The sequence below is a fragment of the Diabrotica virgifera genome, chromosome 5, assembly GCF_917563875.1.
Source record: "Diabrotica virgifera virgifera chromosome 5, PGI_DIABVI_V3a".
In the NCBI taxonomy this organism is placed as follows: Eukaryota; Metazoa; Arthropoda; class Insecta; order Coleoptera; family Chrysomelidae; genus Diabrotica; species Diabrotica virgifera.
The window spans coordinates 92,478,522-92,502,321 of NC_065447.1; the positions used below are offsets into that span (position 1 = coordinate 92,478,522).

General features: G+C 34.6%; 1 protein-coding gene across 1 annotated transcript in view; it reads left to right on the plus strand.

Annotated features, from left to right (window-relative positions):
- LOC114339971 (uncharacterized) overlaps positions 1–23,800 on the plus strand; it is a 1,137,809-nt gene that overhangs the window by 1,045,755 nt on the left and 68,254 nt on the right. Inside the window, exon 15 of the mRNA XM_050651968.1 lies at positions 6,044–6,428. Coding sequence (XP_050507925.1) covers positions 6,044–6,428 — 385 coding nt within the window. The remainder of the gene's footprint in view (positions 1–6,043; positions 6,429–23,800) is intronic.

Below are 23,800 nucleotides of genomic sequence, written 5' to 3' on the forward strand. Positions count from 1 at the left end.
TTTGCGTCAAATCTTCTGACGTTAATTTGACTGCCTTTTCTCCAATGCAAATGAATGAAAATTTGCAGACATATGCATTCGCGGGAACAATACACGAATAGTCATAAAAAAATTTTTTGTTATGTTTAATAATTGTTTAAATAAAAAAAATACGATTTTAATGGAAAATGCTTAAATTCTCTTGTTTTTTACAATGTAAAAACTTGAAACTTTTACGGATTGCAGCTAATGATATGAACTATACATAATTTCACTTTTTACGGTAATTATTTACGTTATGCTTCATATATAAACAATAAAGTTTCAAATTTTTGCCGATTCCGACTACTTTTCATGTTAGTACATCATATGTTTTATACATATTTTAATAAACGTGACGATATATTTTAATGTTTGAAAAGTGTAAGACTAAAAAGTAAAAAATAAAAAATATAAAAAAAAATTTTTAGGAAACGCTTTTCTTCAGTTACGAGTGACTAAAATTAAAAATATAAAAAAATCAACTAAAAAGCAAAAAATAAAAAAAATTGAAAAGTCCAACACAATCGTTAAAGAAAAGCGTGGGGCGAAAACCGTTTTTTCGATGAAGACGCGCCACGCTTTTCTTTGACAAATGTGTTGGATTTTTTCAATTTTTTTTATTTTTTGCTTTTTAGTTGATTTTTTTATATTTTTAATTTTAGTCACTCGTAACTAAAGAAAAGCGTTTCCTAAAATTTTTTTTTATATTTTTTATTTTTAATATGAACTAAAAATTTAAATAGTTATTTATGGTTCTAGTACATTGCATATACATACTTAATACATGACTGCTAATAATGTTTATTGGTAATAATCTTAATAGAGCAATATTAAATATGAAAATACATCGAACAGTTATTGAAAAATATGTACAACTTTCGTTATTTTTTACTTATCGTAAATAAAGTTTAAAACACAAACTAGCGCCATTTTATCAATAGTCTATTTTATCTTATTTCTCCCATAATTCTGCCTCCAGGAAACCAAAACTCAGTTACCTACATATTCTTGGCATCTATCTATATAACAGACTTCCAGGCAGATGGCAATACAAAACCACTTAGAAGGCTAGGGTACCTAATGATTTAATTTATTTAAAAAGCTGGACAAGTCTTGTAGGCCTATAGCTAAAAATATAATTAATATAATGCAATCATCATCATTTGGCTCTACAACTCTATGTGAGTCTTGGCCGCGTTTACTATTTCCCTCCATTGTTGTCGGTCCTGAGCAGCTATTTCCCATTGCTGTACTCCCATTTTGCGTAGATCGCTTGCTACTGCGTCCTTCCATTTTTTTCTTGGGCGACCAACTGACCTTTTTCCATCGGGCCTTTCCCAGAATGTGGCGTTTAGGAGTCTTTCGTCACTTGATCTTAGTACGTGACCCTCCCATTGTATTCTGTTTAATATAATGCAATAATAAATATAATCATCGAGAAAAGCGACAAAGTGATAACGTGGCGTTAATAATATACTGTTACTATGAAACCAGTAGATTTCTTTTTTACACCTTTAACAAATATTATAATCTTTGTTTACGTGCACTGCATATCTTATGGGAATTTAGGGTATAATTAAAAAATTGATATCATGCTCCTTGCATACTAAATTGACTTACTATTTTCCTCCATTCATCCTGTTGGTTACTTTTTCTTCCCAATCAATTATTTTCTCATTTCTGAGATCTTCCCGTACGCTATCAAATCATCGTTGCCTGGATCTTCCTTTCCTTTTTTTCGTGTTTGAGCACCATTTAAGGATCATCCTTGGCATCCTTTTAATTTCGATTCTTATCACGCGTCCCATATATCTCACTATTTGTGCTTTTATGAAGAGACTGATTCTTGGTCCGTTATACAGTTCTTACAATTCCCTGTTTGTTCGTCGTACCCAACCTTGTGTACAAGAATTCATCTGTACTTATTAGATATCTTTTAAAACACCCTTTAATTATTTACGTTAATTTCTTTCAATTATTTAAATGTTATCATAAACAAATATCTTTCGTTACATAAATATTATTGACCTAGATTGTGAGGAGTAGTTATACATACAGTCACGGTCGGTGTTTACTAAAAACACCTTTCAGGGTCGCCGCTGACTCGGCACTTTCAAATATACTTATACAATCAAAACATAGTAAGGGAATCCACATTCCACATTCCACATTCGTCATTATACTTTCTTAGACGTAAGATTATTCATATTCAAATAGTATCATCTCCACTCCGCGAGACGATGTCGCGTAGCTTGCTACCAGCTTATACTCATGCAAGTATAGTAAAACAACTTAAGCAGTGATACGACTATTAATCATTCCACCCCTCGGATAAGGGTTAACCACCCTTACCGGGAGAAGATGGTCCTAGTAACCCTGGACTATTATACTTGCTCCGTATTCTTGCCTTTATATATAGCTCTGAGTATTTTCCTTTCCCATCGTTCCAATTTCTCCGTATTTGCTTTTTAATTGTCCATACTTTGCTACAACCATTTTACATATCCTTAGCTGTGGCTCTATCGATACATATTTGAATTTTATTAGTTGTCTTAGGCTTCCCATATTTTTATTTTCCTTTGGCATTAAGTTCCCATTCATCCTTACCTTTCTCATCTATAATAACCCTGAGATACGCCAAATGGACCACTCTCTCGAAATTATATTTCCTTGCTTTTTTAGATGTGCAAATAAGCTCTCCCTCTTCTTTTTTGTGTCTTCTAAAATCATGTACTTTGACTTGTCCTGGCTTATTTCTAGATCAAAATATTTTTCAACCTTTTCTAATCTGTTCATAACATGTCTTAAGTATTTTATTGTTTTCGCTAGAACAGTCAGGTAATCAACGAAGGTCGAACATTGATACTCATTGTTGAAGATCCGGTATGTTTAGTTCGGCTATTTCTGATTATTGTTTCCAATACTAAGTTAAAAAGCACCGTGGATAGCGGATCTTCTTGTCTAAGATCTCTGTTCACTTCAATTTCATCATGAGAATCCTCTCCATTAGGGTGGATCGATTATCGCAAAATTTTTAAAAAATTGACACATTGATTTGAAATACCCACCAAAAGTTACCTTTAGTAACGACAATAAAAAAGTGTTATTACAATTTTTTGATAAAATTACATCTTCTGCCCTCTATCGGCCTTTGAAAAACGAAAAAAAAATGTTGAGTAATAATCACAAAATTAAAAAAAAATTAACAAATTGAATTGGAATACCCCCCAAAATTTACCTTTAGTAAAGACAATAAGAAAGTATTATTACGACTTTTGGATAAAAGTACATCTTCTGCAATTAACTATTTTTAATGGGAAATAAGTCACAATAATTGTGACTTATTATTATTATTTTACTAAAAATTATTTTACTAAAAAAATGATTTTATTAACAAAATGTCGAAACCCAAAAGACTCCATTTTCAAACAAATAAATGTTTAAAAATAATAAAATCTTTGGATTTCTTAGTTCGGAAACACGTAGAAATTAACGTTTCGACGTCCAAATCGGATGCCGTTGTCAAAATACAAAAAATGTTAATGAACACATCTTCTGCCCTCTACAGGCTTTTGAAAAAGGAAAAAAGTTTGGCATTATTAACAGAAGCCCGGTTCTGGCGGTCTTGCGATCATTTATCAAGAAAACGAAAGCTAGAAACGGATCCAGAAATAGATCTTGAATTGCCTTCCACTTCGCATGCCAATATCAGTACAGAAATGCAGTGTTCACAAAATTATTTTAAACTTCCTACCTTGCCAAAATCTGTGACCACTATGGACTACCGAACGGATCTGCAGCAGCTATGGCAACGGTAGTGCTACAAGACATTGTAATTGTTACCAACGCTAACACGAAAAACACAGTAGACAGAAACAAACTGAGAAGAGAAAGAGACCAATCAAGAAAAGGTTTTATGCAAAATCCTCCGAAACTTTGAAGGCCATACATTTTGACGAAAAGAAAGATAAAACAAAAAACAAGTAAAATCCTTTGTACAAGGTATATTTATTAAAATTCCCTAAAAAGGGCATCACAGAACTAGTTTTCGATCGGGTGAGAGATTTTTAGAGAGTTATAGGTATAATTTAGAAGAACGAGTGGTAGTAGAATGTGACGGAACTGTGACAAAAACGGGAAAAAAGAATGGTGTAATTTCTCAACTAGAGTAGTTAAAGTTAGGCCGCCCTTTAGAAAGATTTGTCTGTCAGCTTCACGCTAATGAATTGCCTTTAAGGTATCTTTTCCAAAAGCTTGACGGTCAAGGTCCAAGAGCTATTGCAGGAACTATAGGAAATCAAATAGTGCAGTGCGAAAATATGCCGGTTGTAAACTATGACATTATTGACTGTGAGTTACCAGAAGTAGGTTTAATTGACTTACGTGCCGAATTTCTACAGGGTAATGTTCTGTCGATTTATTAAACCGAAGCCCTGGAAAGTTGAGTCATTCTCGATGGCTCAAGTTGGCGAATAGCATTCTACGCCTTTATGTTAGTACTAAAAATCCAACATCAGAATTTAAAGAAACTGACCAAATTTATTGTCACCGTTTATGCTCCTTTATGTTTTCAGATCAAATGCAATTCATCATGTGTGAATGGTGCAAAGCATATTTTACACACAATAAAGCGTAGTCAATACCTAGATCAAAAATTAAAAATTGTTATAGACCTTGTAATTCACAGAAATGCCTATTCTGTATTTCCGGAAAATCTTCTGCTATGTATGCTGCATGACACTCGCCCGCATATTAGAGAGCAAAATCTAAAGTAAATAATGATTCATCTAACATCCGACTGTTTATTATTTCACAAATTAATTTTGACGCAGATGAATGACTTTGTTGATCTTTTTGACTTGCAAAACAATAAAATAACTTGAACCCCATTACTTCAAGGTTTGAAAGTAGGGGATTTAAAAAATATTATTTCCGGATCTCCTGAGAAAATCATTGACATCGCTGCATTTCCCTGTCACACCTAATCTGTAGAGAGAATCGTGAAGCTCTTAACTGAAGCATCTTCATCGGTTATTGGGTCATAGGTCTGGATCCCGCGTATGAAAAAAAGGTGATTAATAGCAAGCTGAAAATTTGTTAATAGCTTAAGGGTGTCTAGTCGGACAAACTTTGATATATAGGAAATGGAAATCCCCAAATGGGAATTATAATGAGTGCAAGACGTAGAATATGTCAAATGACAGGAATTATGACAGGTGATAAATAGCAGTCTGATATTTGCATGAGAGTTTAATGAAAGGGTAAAAAATCAGTTGGAAGTTCTGTAGGACAAAATACATGTGACGTTTTCGTGGTCTGACCGTTTCCAATTTTTAACCTGTTTCACAATTAAAACTTCCCCTTGTTCCAATGTTCCTATATATCAAAGTTTTTTCGACTAGACACCCTTAAGCTATTAACAAATTTTCAGCTTGCTATTAATCAACTTTTTTTCATACGCGGGATCCAGACCTATCACTAAAGAGACAATGTATCAAGGCAAAAATTGATTCGCACAAAGATATGCCAAAATTTGAGTCCAAAAAAGACTACAAACAATAAATAATGAAAATTAAGGGGAGGGTAGGGAGTGGTTAGAAGAATAAATATGATAATTTCAGTTGGATATCATTTTTATAATAACATGTCCTCATTTAACTTTTTAATTAAAATCATAATCACTTTATTTTTGCCTAAAAGATATCTAATATTTAACATGAATTAAAAATGTAAAGAGTTAGTAGACCTGTAAAGTTCTACTTTGTAAATATACCTCATACATAACTGCTAATACTGTTTATTGGTAAAAACCTTAAAATCACAATATTAAATATAAACATACCTACATCGAACAGTTATTAAAAAAATACAAATTTTGTTATTTTTTCCTTATCGTAAATAAAGTTTATAAAACAAACCAGCTCCATGTTATCATCAGTCTATTTTAGCTTATTTCTCCCATAATTCTGCCTCCAGGAAACCAAAACTCGTTACATATTCTTGGCATCTATCTATATTACAGATCTCCAGGCAGATGGCAATACAAAACCACTTCGAAGCCTCGGGTAACTATTCGAAAACAAAACAGCGACGAACCGGGAAACAATAACGAAACGCCGGGGATATCTTCTTCACCGATGCCGCCGTCATCAGGGCAGGAAGTTCCCCACACTCCAATCAACGATGTCGTTACTCCCCAAGCCCGATCAGACGACGTAGATAGTCTTGAAGAATCCGAATCAATTGCTTCAATAATTGATGACGAAAGCGCTACGGCGAATAAACTTGACGTTCCTGCTCCAGCAGCTTTTCCAGTGGAAACTATTAAAGTCGAAATTTCCACCCCTTCTGATTTCGGGGATATTTACTACGAGATTGCGACCATCAAGTCACCCTACACGTTCCAGGTAAATTGTTTTTTTATTATTCATTTTGCATACATATTTTCTTGAATATTCTATTTTAAACAATGATGAGAAAAAATAAATGTAGCAGTAACCTTTTACAGCTTATATTATATATTATACAGGTTGTATTTTGAAACTACATAAGTATAATTTTAAAATAATATTCTAAAAATTCTGGAAATATTTTATAACCTAGATTTGTTATTAACCGAGATTTAATGTTTGTCTTTTTAAAACTTGACATATTTGGTCTAGATCTTACAGGCCACAGCAAGTGTGTGGATGTATTTAAAAGTGGTATTATGACTCCAGGGGTATCAAAATCTGTTTTTTGTGTTCTTTTGTTTTAATTTTACTGTGGAATCAATATCATAGATGTGGTTCTATAAATTAAATTTTTAAAGTTTCTGTACATATAGTGTGTTCGTGTAGAGTGTGTTTCAAATATATTCTCTACAATAATCTCATGGAAGGCGGTGCTGTTATTTTGAATGCGTATTCTTATTTCTTTGTTTATATCTGTTATCGTTAATATAGAAAAAATATGTGATATTGTAGACTGTTACTTTATTCCATACTTCATTTTTTGTAACTCCGTTTTGATGCCTACTATAAATTGCGACATAGAAATATTAAGTTCTAGCCCAGATTCAACACATGTTTTGGTCATCCTGTTTCTAGGTCGTCGCAGCTCCTTTTTACTGGGAACAATTAGTACCATGTCGTGCTGCGTATCAGAAAATGTTGACGTTAACTTTCATGATTTTAATGCCACTTTTCATATGAAACTAACTTGAAAATTAATTCGGACTAGATATTAAAAGTTAGAGGCGATAAAATACACCCTTGCATCACTCCACGTCATATACAGTGATGAGCGCGCTAATAACCGGCAAAATAACGCAAAAGATGGAAAAAATATTAATTTGTGAGATATAAACAGAAATGAAACCATAACGTGCAAACTGAATAATGCTTTTCTTGTAGGTACCAAGGTTGTTTTTGAAACTAAAATGTGTTTCTCTTACTTATACCTCTATTTTAGCACCTAACTTGAGTAGCAAACTCAAGGGCACCTAGAGATCGTGACCACACCACCAAAGTAAAACAAGAACTAAAAATTCTAAAGTCTGCATGCCCGCCTACTTCTTTATACTCTGACGAGTTTACTCCAGAAGAAATTACCTCAGAAATATCAGAAATTAAGTCTGAAAAGGCACCCGGCTCCGATAAAATACATCCAGAATTTTTACTCCATTGTGGCAAATATGCTAGGAAATGGCTGGCTGATTTCTACACAGATATATTAAAATCAGGAGAAATCCCCCATTCTCTTAAAAAGGCCTCCATTATAGCCATATTAAAACCAGGGAAAGCAAATGATCAACCCCAAAACTACCGACCGATTGCACTGCTGAGCTGTGTCTATAAACTGTTGGAACGCTTAGTCCACAACATAATTAGTAACAACATATTTGGGGTGATATATATTGAGCAAGCAGGGTTCAGACCTAACCGCAGCTGCACAGATCAGATCCTATCCCTAACAACACATATTGAAGCAGGTTTTCAAAGAAAGCAAAAACATCACTTGCTTTCATTGACCTATCAGCTGCATACGACACCGTCTGGAGACAAGGACTAATCTGCAAACTGATCCGTGCCATCCCATGGCAAAAGGTAACCGAACTCATTGATAGCATGCTCACCGACAGACCTTTTCACGTCACAATGGGCAACTTAAGAAGTGTCCAAATGAAGTTCAGCAATAGACTGCCACTGTGATCTGTTTTGGCACCCTTACTCTTTAATTTATACATCGCGGACCTACCTAGGACAACTTCGCAGAAATTTGGCTACGCTGACGATTGGGCCATTGCAGCAAGACATAATATCATGAATGTTACAGAAACAATACTGACGGATGACCTTGCTGTTATGGGTGAATATTTTCGCAAATGGAGGCTACGGCCCAATGCAACGAAAACTGAAGTGTGCTGTTTCCATCTGAATAATGCCCAAGCCAACAAAACACTCTTCGTTCACTTTGAAAACAGACTACTCACTCATAACTCAACACCAAAATATCTTGGAGTGACTCTTGACAGAACCTTAAGTTTTAAGGAACACCTACAAAGAACGGCAGAAAAACTGAAGACGCGAAATAATATAATCCAAAAGCTATGTGGCACCACATGGGGGTCCTCAGCCTCCGTACTCAGATCATCCGCTCTCGGACTCGTATACTCGGCGGCTGAATATGCTTCGCCGGTATGGCTCAACAGCAAACACACGAAGATCATTGACACCCAATTAAACCAGACAATGCGAATGATCTCAGGTACAATTCGACCAACACCGAACTATTGGCTTCCCATTCTGAGTCACATTCCACCGCCGAAACTAAGAAGAAGTCATTCTCTTCTCAGAGAATATAGAAAAATCGAGGCTAAACATCAACTACCCATCCACCATGATAAACTTGATATCGAAATGAACAGACTGTGCTCCAGATATCCCCCATTGTTAAGGGCCACCTCCCTACATCAGGAACATTTCGACCTCACCAACGCTTGGAGAAGACAATGGGAGAGCGACTCACCACAGGAATCACACCAAATGGCCTGTATCGATCAGAAACCGCCAGGCTTTGAACTGCCCCGCAATACATGGACGGCGCTGAACAGAATAAGAACAGGTACCGGTAGATGTGCTGACAGCTTGCATAGATGGGGAAAGGCCCTTACTCCTGAGTGTGACTGTGGTGCGCAACGGCAGACCGTCCGCCACATTATTGGGGAATGCCCCCGAAGGCGGTACCCTAGAGTTTTCGATGAGTTCCTGAATGCGACCGAAAATGTTTTACATTATATTAATACATTAGATGTTCGTTTGTGATACTTCATGTAATGTTTTATATACTTTTTTCAATTATGTGTTCTTATTGTATCTATGCCATACGATAAATAAAAAAAATAAACCTCTATTTTGTTGTAAAATCTCGAGTGCGGTATTTTTAAGAAAATTTTCAGTAAATGGCTTATCAAAATGATAGTGTAGTAATCGCTGTATTGTTTAGCTTTTATTTTTTTCTGTATCTCTTATCATTACAAATGTTGACAGTAGTCAGTCTGCTGATATGTCATGTCCTGCTTCGTATATTTGATTGAAGATGTTTAGAATAGAAATAGAACCTGTATCATCAAGTTGTAGATAACATTTCAATATCATTTTTGTTATATTAAAGAACATTATTTTTTGTTCATCAACCCTATCTACTCAACACACTCAACATGCAGTATTAATGCACATCGGCTTACATTTTTCTGTAGATGCCATGATGCCCATTTTAACGACATGCGAACATTCTGTAGTCTCTCTGTCGCATCATATTGTCGAAATATACTTCCTTGATATCATACTATGACAGGCCCGGCCCTAGGGATTTTGCCGCCTTGGGCAAGATCGGCGACCGCCACCCCTCCCCATTGGTATACCCAAAAACTAAAAAATTTCACCATGGCTCTTACTTTGCTGAAATATATCACTTAATGCATTAACGGTTGTCTATAATTTTTAAATAGAAGCTAACTTTATATCGTATCTCTGGATCTAGATCCATACTTTCATCTTCACCCTCCTTTTCGGATTCTCATTTTCTAACTTTGATGAGCCCTTTTGCGTCTGTCAAATAGCCCTGGAATTTTAAATCACTTCCGAGAGACTTAAAATGGATTTCCGATTTTTCTAATAAACTGATAGCTTGATACGTTCCCATATCAATACTCTGCATATGCGACTACGTTAATGTGAAGTAAAATGTCATTCCATATTACCACAGAGCAAAGAAAAGTAAAATCACGGATTTGATTTGCCAAACAGCTTGCCTCATGAGCAAACATTTTATCGTTATTTTTATTGACAGTGATTTCTACAAGAGCATCGTAAATTTCTTCAATTTGGTCTCTAATGGGAGTAATTGCATTAATTATTCTACTTTCCCATATAGTTTCGGACAAAGGTTTCAATGTTAAGCTAGAAATTTAATTTTTCAGCATAGTCCAACGATGAATGGGTGCTGAGAAAAACTTGTAAATTTTGTCACTAAGGAAAATAAAGAAACTGCAAACTGTGAGGCTTTAGCAGCATCATTCACGACTAAGTTAAGTGAATGGCTAGAACATGGGACAAAAAATGCTCTAGGATTCATTTTCAAAATTCTGTTTTGCACTCCCAAGTTCTTCTCTTCCATGCTTACCCCATTATCATTCCCTTGTCCTCTCATATCTTCCAAAGGTATTCCCAGTTCATTCTGCGACTCTGTAGCTCCCAAGGCAGTGGTTTCCACTACAGGCACATATCCAAGAAAATGTTCTTCAATTTTAACACTTTGTGAACAAGAACCTAAATCGACAAAATGTACAGCAATAGTCATGTGTTCCACCCCAGCAATATCAGATATACAATATAAAATTATGCTATAATACTTTGCTGATTTCAAAAAGTTTACAATTTTATTTTTGATTTGGTCATGGAGGAGCTGAATAATTTCGTTTTGAATACGTTTTTCGAAGTAGTGATGCTGCTTGTTAATCCCATTAGTTATTCTCCTAATGTGCTCTTGTAACACAGAGTCAAAATTTTTAAAGAGCTCAAAAAGCTTAAAAAATTACCATTCTTTTGATGAAAATGTTTATCAGAATCGCCCCTCATTGTATGAGACTGATGTGCTAAGAACTGTATTTATTGATATAAGATGTATTACATTTTTCCAATGCCCAGTTTCTGAATTTAGAACTTTTTGTGTTTCTTCGCATCTATGATTTTGCCCGATTCTAGTCTAATTGCTAGTTCTACCCACTGTCTCTGTGACTGTAGATTAGCTAGAGACTTAGCATGGCTGGAGAAAGCTTCAGCCATATGTTTCTATTTATTATATCTATTTTCATATCCAGTAAAGTTAATTTTAAGTGACTTTCAGTGAATTTAGTTTAGTTCTGATCCTACTATTCTTATGCGATGAAGAATAAGGCGGTGTTGTCAATTTTCCGTCGAATTGTAATTCCAAACCTTGCAATTGTTATTGTTTCACTTACTTAATTCTCGTTTTTGCAGTTGCATTTTTGCCGCTCTTGTTCATAATATTGATTTTTTATAATATTAAAAACATAAGTTATTATTTCTTCAATTTCAAAAATTGGCTGTCCTCTAAAATTTGCCGCCCCTGAATTTACCGCCCTGGGCAGCCGCCCAGTTCGCCCACCCCTGGGGCCGGGCCTTTACTATGATATGACGTATCCAGCCACAAGGATGCACTTATGGTATATATGGGATACCTTCCCTTTATTCCGCATGCTTGAGAAGTAGCAAGGTACTCTACTGTGATCTTCTAAACTCTTTTAAAGTATAAAACAATGTTAATACATATTATTAAATTTATGCGAACATTCTGTAGTCTCTCTGTCTCATCATATTGTCGAAATAGTTCTCAAGCATGCGGAATAAAGGGAAGGTATCCCATATATACCATAAGTGCATCCTTGTGGCTGGATACGGGATATACGGTTTATCTTTATTCCATTTGGTTCTGTCTTATTTACCATCCTGTGATTGAATACCAGGCCCTGATATTCTAGTTACGGAAACTCGTCCGATTGGCGCATGACGTCAGCAACAGAGTAAAGCATAATCCCGTGTATGCGTTCGTAATACGAATGCGAATGAAATTTGAGAATAGTAAAAATGAAAGAATTATGAGTAGAAGAAACTAAGTGATTTTTATAGTTTAGAGGAAAATTATTAAACTATTCCATTCATTTAAATAGATTTTCAGTTATTTGTAAAGTTCCCAGTTTCGATTATATTGGGATCCGGAAAATAAAAATATTCATATAATCGATATCTAATAAAATTATTATATTTCTTTAGTTGGCAAAAATTGAGTATGGGCCTACACATTAGAAAATATAATCTTTACCAAGGGGAAGAGAAACTCCAAAAATTGAAACCATAAATTTAATGGATTGTTAAAAAAACATAATGTTTACTTTTTAAATAATGTATTTCATCAGATTTAAGTGACTGGCTCGGAAAAGACACAAATAAGTTTTACAGTTTTCATGCCATGCACTTTATTCAAATTTTGTGGTTGTGAAATAGACGTACATACAGCAACTATGTAGCAGTTTTTATAATTTTTCTTTTACCTAAAGAGACCTAAAAAATAACCTCTTCGCTTTATTAGAACAGTCTACAGTTACACTTGTGGACATAAAGTTTTCTAAATAATTTTTAGTTACCAAAATGGAATCACCATTTGTGGAACGAAAAATTGCCTCTAGTTGCTCAATACGACAAAAAAGTGTCTGATGGTTTACTCAAATGATCAACCCACGTGTACGTTGAAAAATCTTCGGATTGAATACTGGAGTCCTTCAATTTATAGCAGATATAGCCAGCCAAATTCTCCAAGCCATCATACTCGAGGTCACTAATGTTTTTTTTTCATTCTGAATCTCATTGAAAACTTCCACAACTGTTTCGTTCTTAGAATCCAGCCTTTGGATCAATTGTCCAGAAATTGGTAAATCTGGAGTGTCGTCTGTTTCCACGTTCAAAAATTCGTTCCTTTGACTATCCTACCCGTATATAACTTTTATAAAACATAAAAATGAAGCTTTTTGTAAACACTTTAAAAAAATTTTAATGGGTTTTTCGTTTAGCGTTGAAATATTTGATTTGAAGGATAAGAGCGTCTTTTTTATGAGCTACAAATTTATTTTTACTGGTTCTATAGACTAATAATATACCATTTTTCCGTTTTTTTGTATGCTACATTTTTTCGATAAAATACTTACTTTTTGAGTATTTGCGAAAACCGCCTGAAAACGTGTTCTTTTTTGTTCAAAAGTAAACATTTTTAGTCGCAAATGACTCTAATACTACTGCATTAACCTAGTACCTATGTAAGTTAAAAAACTCAAGAATAAAAGTTGCTTAAAGTCAGTCAGTTTATCTGTTTCCGGACTTATTTTAAACGTATATTTTTTCACCCCCGAGGAGTGACTTTCACCCCCCAAGTAAAAGCAACCAACGGCACAAGTTCGACTTTGAAGTGGAGGATGAGTAGGACTTAAAGCCAAATTTTCATGCAATTAGGGAGTTGACCCTGAAAATGATACGGTATCGCCGTATTTTACGTTCATTTATTGGCTTTTAACGGAAATATTCACAACGTTATAAATAAATATCACAACCCTATACAGTAAATTCAAAATATTTAAAGAAAACCACGGTAGACGTTGGAGACACGAAAGAATGCGATTCTTAAAAGTTACATAAAGAATTCGAGATAACTCTGTTGCTGCCGTCATTGATTCCGCCCAACATGCGCATTATCTTATCTTCTGTGTCTTTATATCGTGATTGAATACTGTTCGTTCATCCTTGTCTTTCTCTCTCTTAGCAGTAAGTTAAGATATTGAAGTTGAGTCGCGTACTTCTCATATTTACTGCAAATGTGACTTACCTTTATTTTGCATGGATCAGGCTCACAGTTTGCTTATTTTTATAACCACTCTATTGATCGTCTTCTCGTGACATAGATTGTTGGCTACCATTTCCTTAGTTTTTATTTTAAATGAATATTTCAACACAGAAATATGTATCAAAATATTTCTAATATTAAAAACCATAAAAACTACATATAAATAAGACAAAAGGAAATGAAAGACACCTCCCTTTCAATTTTTATTTTAATTCGAATATACATATTATAATGATTTTAATTTATTGTCATTTTATTAGTGAAAAAATGTCAAAAAATATACAAATACCTCTCTCTGCATATAGTTATGTAAATTTCGTAAACACTTTGTTAAATTCACTTATCTTGTAAATTCTCACTTTTCTAACATTATGGCATGTCAAATGAAATCACGCTCATCAAAATAATGCCCCCTATATATTCAACAATAAATAACCCGATTAGTAGCCAGTCTTTAGGCTATACCTAGTTTACATTTTTGATAAAACGCGATAAGAACTTTCGTTTTGGGGTTAATCCCACTTTCGTATGAAACTGCTGATAGCGATGGGTGTGACGGATCTAGTTTGACACAGTGAGTCGAATCTTTTACAATTCTAGGTTAATCCGTATAAATCGTAAGAATCGCGGTTTTCAGTCAAAGTAACAACAGTTAGTATAGTAGAAAAAGAAATATGTGGATGAAGTTGATGAATGTGAACTAGTTGGCTCGGTAAATATGTATGCTGGAAGAGTTCTAAGTTCCAGTTAGAAAGATAAGAGATTAGATGTAGCATAAAATTTATTAATGTATGCATGTCAACGCTTGTCTTAAACCGTTTGAACCGTCTGACATAGCTTTTGAATAAGTGGAGAAAATTATGAAAGTTATATTTGCTTCCATCAAAAATTAGTTTGTGCGTGGATTAATATTAGTAAAAACTACAAGTTCCGGTTCCAAACTCGGAAAGAAGAGGAATATCTAGCAGCAAGATCTGTTCTCGTAAATAGAACCATTGTCAACATAACCGATAGATACAAATCCTCTGATCAGGATTGAAACCCAAAGACAAACGACGCCAAGTCAATGCATAATAAACATAGGTACAGAAAAATTTATCCAAAAGATATATTCATAACACTAAACAACGGAAAATGGATCTGGTAGTCACGTAGAGAAAGTAAAGGCTCAGAAAGCTTTGGCCAATATGGCCATTTTTTCTTAAATATAAGTAAAGAGACTCTAGCAAAGGAGAAAATATCTATTACATATAATATATGAGTGCTTTATTTGTTTTCTCTCCTTTACTGTTCACTATATACTCTGAAAGAATATTCAGAAAAGCTTTGCACGTATCGGTTAAACCAGACATGCAGATCACACCATAGTATTGCAGTGCAGATGATGCAATCTTAATAGCCGAAAACGAAGATGACTTTCAACGCCTGACACTATCCAAAGAGAAAACCCAATCGATGGTAATATCCAGGAACCCAATTAGATGTAAATTAGTAGTGGACGACCATATAATCGAACAGGTAATGGATTGTAGATACTTAGGTGTGGAAATATCTAGCGACAGGCATCTGTAGCAAGAATCAAAACAGCAGGCAACGAAAGCAGCAAGAATATCTGGTTTCCTGAGGGATATAATCTGACGGAATAAATATATGAGCACCGAAAGCAAAGTCCGCATTTATAAGACATGTGTTAGACCCGCACTGACATACGCAGCTGAAACAAGGGCCGAGACAACAAAGACCAAACAAATAATGAGAACAACAGAGATAAAAACCCTAAGATCCATAAGAGGTATCACACTCAGAGATAGAATACGAAACGAAGACACATTGAGAGAGCTAGGCGTTCAAGACTTAGTGAGATGGACAAGAGCGCGACGACGCAAGTGGAGAGACCACGTAGATCGGATGGACCCTGAACGTATGGCGCATTGGGCGAAAACACAGAAGCCCAACACCAAGCGACCCATAGGAAGACCCAAAAAACGATTGTACGAGAGTTGGAGCTCCGGATCGCAGCAAAGACTGTAACAGAAGAAACAGGACATAGTCCTATTACAAGAAGAAGAAGAAGAAGAAGACCATAGTATTGGCGAATAACTCAGGAGATCTACAACTCCCTATAAACAAAATTACGCCAATAATATAGACTTATAAACGTAAAGAAGACAAAAATCATGATAATTAGCAAGAAAAGGTCACCTTTACGTTAAGCAAATCTCAGTAGAAACAGTAACTCACTACAACTACCTTGATACCATAATATATGAAGAATTAAGAATCAACAACCAGGAGGTACAGAGCAAGTCCAAAAGCTAGATCCACCTTGAACCGGACGAGGGCCTTCTTCAACAGACCCAACCTCTCTCTTGGTCTTGGTATAAAAAGAAGAATGCTAAGATGTTACGTCTTCTCTGTTGTTTTATGATCTTTGATGGTCTAATGATGGTCTAATGATATTTAAGACTGAATGATATTTAGGATCCAGTAAACTTACCGAGTCATAAATTAGGAGAACCTAAGAAGAATGAAGAAGATCCAAGAGGTACTGTCCACTTTCAAATCTCGAGAGCTGCAGTACTTCGGACATATTATTTGAAATCAATTCAGATATGTGATTCTAAAAGCCTGCAATGAAAAATAAGTACATTATAAGAAAAGAAAGTATGTAAAAGGATATAAAAAATAATCATTAGAAGTAAATAAAAAAAAATTAAATTAAATGTGTATACGAGGACATCCAAGAAAACATAGACTAGATAATAAAACGAAAATTTCAAATTGTATTTAGTTGATAAAATGAATACCTGGGAATAAAACTTACCTATAACTAAACACTGGACTAAGCCAGTAGAGAGAGATAACGATTAAAGAACGAAGCAAAAGCACTATTAAAGAAGGTAATATGGGATACTCCTCCTCAGTCGTTTCCTCATTGCTGAGTGTCGTGATTCCCTATAATACGAGCAACTATCTATTTCCATCGGCTTCTGTCCTGAGCTTCCCTCATGGATTCAAAGAATGTTTTTCCACTGGCTTTCTCTACTTGATCCGTCCATCGAGTAGGTGAGCGACCTCTACTTCTGCGCCTTTTAACGTTTCCCGAAATTATAAGTCTCTCAAGATTATCATTTCTTCTTGCAATATGGCCGAAAAATTTTAAGCCGCTGGAGAGGCAAATAGAGGAAAGTCGAGTCTGAATATTAAGCTTTTGGAGGATTGAGTGATTTGTTCTGTGTTCCGTCTATGAGATCCGAAGCATTCTTCTCCAACACCAAATTTCACAGGCGTCAATCCTTTTTCTGTCGTCCGATTTCATTGTCCATGTCTCGGATTCGTAATTAAATATGGGAAAATTAAGGCACGTACTAATCTTATTTTGGTGTTTTTCGACAAGTAGCGATCTTTCCAGATTTTCGATAATCGACTCATAGCGTTTTTGGTCATGCCTATTCTCCTACGTATTTCTGTTTCACAAGATCCTGTATTACTGATGTATGATCCTAGATAATTAAACTCGTTAACCACTTCAAACTGGTCTAAGGCTCCTGTTGTCTGAAGTGAATTTGAATGATCTACTATCATAATTTTTGTTTTTTGTTTATTGATTTTGAGACCACATCTATTGCTTTCGGCTTCCACTAGCTGCAGCAGGCTGGACATTTCTTCTTCGGATGCAGTTATTAATGTTGTATCATCTGCATCTGAGATTTGAGATCATCTTTCTTGAGGTAGAAATACTGCCATTATATTTGTCGAGTGCTTTTCTCATTATATATTTCCCGATAGAAATTAAAATATGGGATACAAATATTAGCAAAGAAAACACAATCAGAATGTATAACGCCACTATACAAGTATGAATACGGTGTGTGCTATATATGGTGTGTGCCAAATACATGGATCAGAGAGATCATAATAACCGATGAAATAAAAGACGAACAATTAAGCTGGTTCCAATTAGATACCGAACAATTACTGGAAAAAAGCCGATCAGTATATCCATTTGCAAAGAATATCCGATACAAAATTTCCTCAACAAATCACAGAATGGAAAACAATATAAAAGAAGAAAACTCATAAGACCACGATGAATAGATCAAAATTTAAGAAATCTAGATATACGAAGACGCATTGAATGATAGAGGTGGCTAGATATCGAAAATCCAAATACCTAGAATTTCATAAGCTGTTGTATATCGACGGCGAAAAAGCAGGAACTCGTAAGTGGCAAGATGATGATTTTACAGGAGACCAAAAACCCGAATCATTTTTCAGTTAGGGCGTATCTTGTTATGTTTAGTAGTACCGTTTTCTGTAATTTAAAGCGTTCCGGAAATTTTCCCAGCTTTAACCGCTGGGTAATAATAGATGCCTCTACTTATTCTAAAGCAAAAACCGAAATAACTCATTCTATGGAAATTTTTCAGTTACTAGGTCCTGGCTTTCCGCCGTCGATATGTACCTATATTTTACGATATGTACCAGAAATAAATTATTGCATTCTTAAATGAAGTAAAAAATGACAGACCTACTCACAATTATTTAATTATTACTTCGACGACCGGTTTCGATCTCTACAATATACAGATCATCTTCAGGACAGCGTTACAAGTGATTAAATGATGCCGTTGCAAGGGATGATTTGTAAGGTCATCAGTAACATGATTTCATGTCCACATTATGCTTAAAACTTAAAAATTAAAAAATTAAAAAAAGTTAAAAAATATATACGTTACACTCTAAAATCTCAATTCAACATTTTCTCTAATTACAAATCACGAAATAAAATAAAAATAAAATAAATTAAAACTTAATTCCGTTACATTCTAAAATCTCAATTTAACATTTTCTCTAATTACAAATCACAAACAAAATACCCTATAGAGAACTGTTGGTTTTCTTTATTTCTTTCTTTCTTTCTTTCTTTGTTCTTCTTTTTCTTCTTTCTTTCATCTACTTCATCTACAGCTATCCCAAATACACTGTGTGTTAACTTACGAAGCATGTCCGCATCGGAGCACACTAGTTCGCTCCCAAGGTCAAAAAACCCTCTTAATTACATACTAGTTCGCTCCGAAAACCATAACCTAGTTCGCTCCCATGGTTAAGCGGATTAAGTATTTATCAAGTTCTAGGAAAATTAATATCGGAAAATTTGGTACTTTGACTTTTGTATTTTATATAGAAATAATATTTTTATAAAATATTGGTTGTTACATATTTATATAAATACATAATATGAGACAGTGCAATTAGATTATTTAGATTTAGCTCAATAAATGACCGTTTTAAAGTGCAATTTTACTCGTTACGACGGATTTGCTTGAAAATCTGGATTCAGGTTCTACTTACCCTCCACTTCAAAGTTGTACTTGTGCCGTTGGTTGCTTTTACTTGAGGGGTGAAAGCCACCCCTTCTCATGGGTGAGAAAACATACGTTTGAAATAAGTCCAAAAATGGATAAATTGACTAATTCTAAGGGATTTTTATTCTAGAGAGGTTTTTTAACTGAGTTAATAATTTTCGAGTTATTTGCGAGTAAAAATGTTTATTTTCGACAAAAAACACGTTTTCGGGCGTTTTTTCTCAAATAACTGAAAAAAAAGTATTTTGTTGAAAAAAGAATATGGTTAGCAAAAATACAGCTTGTTTAATTTCGCTGTGTATCAACTTCAATGGTTTTTCACACAAATCGTCCATTTCCTTCCGCTTAACACCATAATGCTGGCCACTCACTTACGGATATCGAAGAGGCTATGGCATGCAGGCCAGGACTGAAGGCCGTTATTTGAGTAGTTAAGTTAATGAACTGCAGTTGAGACGCCACACACATGCAGTTTTGTGATCGAGCGTGCCAACGCCTTTACGAAAACTGCATGTATGTGGTGATTTTGGCTTCAATTACGCCGGTCAGTCGCTCGGCCTCTTCGATATCCGTAAGTGAGTGGCCAGCATTACTGAATTTTTGGCCGGTTTAACCCTGTTTTTGATAAACTTTCATGGGTGTGGTTATCAATATATTCAACTATACTGTTACAAATATATAAAGTTTTAACAAATGCTTTGCAACTTCTTTCTACACACTGCCAACGTTATTAGCAAGTATTTTATGGAAGTTATACTTGTAATTGTCAATAAGTGACATAGACTTGCCCTTTTCGCTTAACATTTCACTAATTTCAGATGTCTCTATCATGAACTAAAGACATTCAAACCGTATGTAACTAAAGTATTATGTTGAGATTTGCACCACCTCTGTATCTTATCATAAAATTTCAGGTGACTACTAATTACCAATCTTTTCAAAGGAGTATATACCTTGCAATTTCTTATAGGAAAAATCCCAATCAAATATTGAACAAGGGAATATGAGCTCTAACATCATACTACTTTAGAGATACATATATGATTATAATTTTAATATAATTTTAAGTAAGAAGTAGTTTTATATTTAGGTAAATACAAAGTTTCAGAAATATTTATTAAACATTGTATTAATAAAAAGTATCAAAGTACCTGCTTTATGAAAAAAAACATTGTCTATATACGCTGACCCGGCTATTCATTATTATTCATTATGTACCCAGTGAAGGTATTTTTAAACTATCTTTTCTAAGAATTATATGGCCGGAGCGAATTTACCTATGCCTCTTTTCTATAGGGTATTAAAATCTGACCGCCGGAGCGAACTAGTATATGCCCGTCCGCATACCCAGTCCTTTACCTAGTTATCCTGTTAGCATAATCTGGACTTGAAGTTATGTCACTGATGACCTTACAAATCATCCCTTGCAACGGCATCATTTAATCACTTATAACGCTGACCTGAAGATGATCTGTATATTGTAGACGTCGAAACCGGTCGTCGAAGTGATAATTAAATGATTGTGAGTACGTCTGTCTTTTTTTACTTCATTTAAAATGAACTCACATATGTAACCCATTCAACATATTTCATTCTTCTACAAAATTATTTTTTAGCTTCTCAATTACATTTTCAACAAGTAATAATAGTAGCGCAAATATAATGAATTGGTCTAAAAACTCACTGTCCCTATTTACATAGTCCTTTGTGTATAATTTTTAGCCCCTCCGCTTTAAGCTCTTTCTGTGTCAGAGGGTGTGGAATGCGACTACAACCCGCCATCTCAAATTACTCTCTATTCGCACTGGAGACACTTATATCATAATTAAGCGGGTCAAATTTGACCCTACGCGTGTCTAAAACTCTACAGCAGTAACAGATAAACTAACGCAATTTTCGTGGATCTATAAATCTCCTGCTGGTCGAAGATTAGCAGAACGCTCGCAACGCGCAATCTATATTTCGGTAGCGAAACTTGGTATGTATTGAAAACATGAAGTGTCAAATTTGACCCCTCCATATTACATAAGGGTTAATAAGACACAATTTGCTTTGTTATATTATTTCTTAAGTTGCCATTTCTACTGCTTTTCCATCATCAACCTGTACGCATCCACTGCTGGACATAGGTCTCCCTCAGCTCTTTCCATTTATCTCTATTTTGTGCGGCTTGCATCCAGTAACCGATAACATGCTTCAAATCATCGGCCCATCTGGTTAGTGGGCGTCCTCTGCTCCGTAGTACTTCTTCTCGAGGCCCCCACTCGAGAATACGTTTTGTCCATCGGTTGTCTAGCAATCTGGCGACGTGTCCTGCCCAATTCCACTTAAGCAACGCGATTTTTTCGACAGCGTCTGTTGTTTTTGTTCTACGGCGTATTTCTTCGTTTGGGATTCGGTCTCTCACGGAGACACCCAACATCTGGCGCTCCATAGCATTCTCTGAGTTACGCGAATCTTGTTCACTGCTTTTTTTGTTAGTGTTAATGTTTCGCGAATCTTGTTCACTACTGCTTTTATCATTTTGCAAAATGTTGATTTAAATTAATTACTCCTATAGCACTCTATATTCTATAAAACTATTTACGTGTGAGATTCAGTTAGATCAGATTTTTAACTAGGATAGATTTTATCAAAACTTCACATTAAAGTGATTTATTCTTAACTTGATAAAATAAATCTTTATCGCCTCACCCAATAAATCCACATTCTGACCAATCCTCTAAAACAGCGAATTCTCCGAAGCGAATCCTAAAAATTACCGCAATTTTCAATCTCCACCTTTACAGGAAATGTCCACTGAAGTGTGAGCGCCACCCACGTTGCGTACCTGCTGACATCACGCACGAGTGCGTGATGGCTCACGGTGGTGGTGTTAACCCCTATCCTTATCACAGACGTGAAATATGTGCCAACTTATTATTTGCGGAAGGGCTTGATAAAAACTGGGAAATAGAAGCTTATCAATTTTCCTGTTCTTTGCTAATAAATAATTAAGAAACTGTTTCTAATACATATTTCAAATTAAATGTCTTACGTCGCGACGCAACGTATCGACGCGTCGATAGGATTAAGAGTTCTATTTGATTTAGTCCAAGAACCAAAGCTTTTCACCTCGCAATTTTTACAGAATGGATCAATTTGCTTGAAAATTTGAGAATAAGTAGTGGATAGTCAATGGATCAAAATCTATATGATGCCGATAAGCGCTTTTACCATGGGGATGGTTGCCACCCCATCTCGGGAGTGGAAATTTTTTATTATATTTTGACCGCAAAAGTTAATAAATACATTCATTTTAAGTAAAAAATGTTCGACACATTTTTTTGATAAAATTAATAGTTTTTGATTTATTGACTATTGAAAGTGTTAGTTTTATATCCAAAAAAATCAATGTTTTTCAATATTATACTCATTTACTATTCACTCAATTTTTGCCGTAGAACAAATTTTATCAAACCAAGTTCTTAGGTATTAAATTATCTACAATTTCACATTTAAACATTTTTTCGTATCTCTGATAATCTTTCTATTCTGAAGAAAATGGCATTTTTTACCAAATTTCAAACATTCGTTATTCGCTTTAAACTTCAGTTTTTTTAAAACTAATCATTTTAAGCCAGTCACTCTTCTCCTGGAATCTATCAACAATACATAAATAAAGAAGAATAGATAAGAACCATGACTAAAAACACCGCTAACTTACGTTATTATACTTCCAATTGGATTTCTCTTTTTTTTTTCAAAAAAATATATTGATTTTTTAAACGTACCTTTTTTATTTTTTATCTTACAAAGTTCCTTAAAACAGAATTTTATAGGTATTTACAAGAAATATAATGCTATTAATATTAAATCCTTTTAAAATTCTCAGTCACAAAAAGAGGTGGCATTGAAAAGGTTGGTAAAGGTGGTTTTTGCATGATATTACAAGTTTTAATTGTCAATAGCTCACCCAATTTTTGTCGTAAAAAAATTTTTTGCAAACCAGGTTCTTGGGAATTAAATAAGCTACAATTTCATAGTTAAATATTTTTTCGTATCTCTGATACTAATCTTTCTATTCTGAAGGAAAAAGAATTTTTTACTCGTTAACACGTTATTCGCTTTTACTCCATATTTTTTTTAAATAATCAAGCAGATCAAACTTCTACAACCTACTAACAATACATAAATCAAACAAACCGAATCAGGTCAATGACAAGTTTTAATTAGGATGGTGACTAGGGGGTTGTTTACGATCACTTTTTTGCTAAAAAAAATAGGGACTGACATTCTTTTCATTATAAGTCACTTAATTTTTTTAGCTAGAGATTTTTTTTATTTCTGGAGATAGGTACGTACATATTTTTAAATTAGTTTCAACAAGTTATCTTCGAAAAATGCATAGTTTTCCCGTCCTTTGACTTTGAAACTACAATATTTAGCATTTAATGAAGAAGAGCCAACATATAATA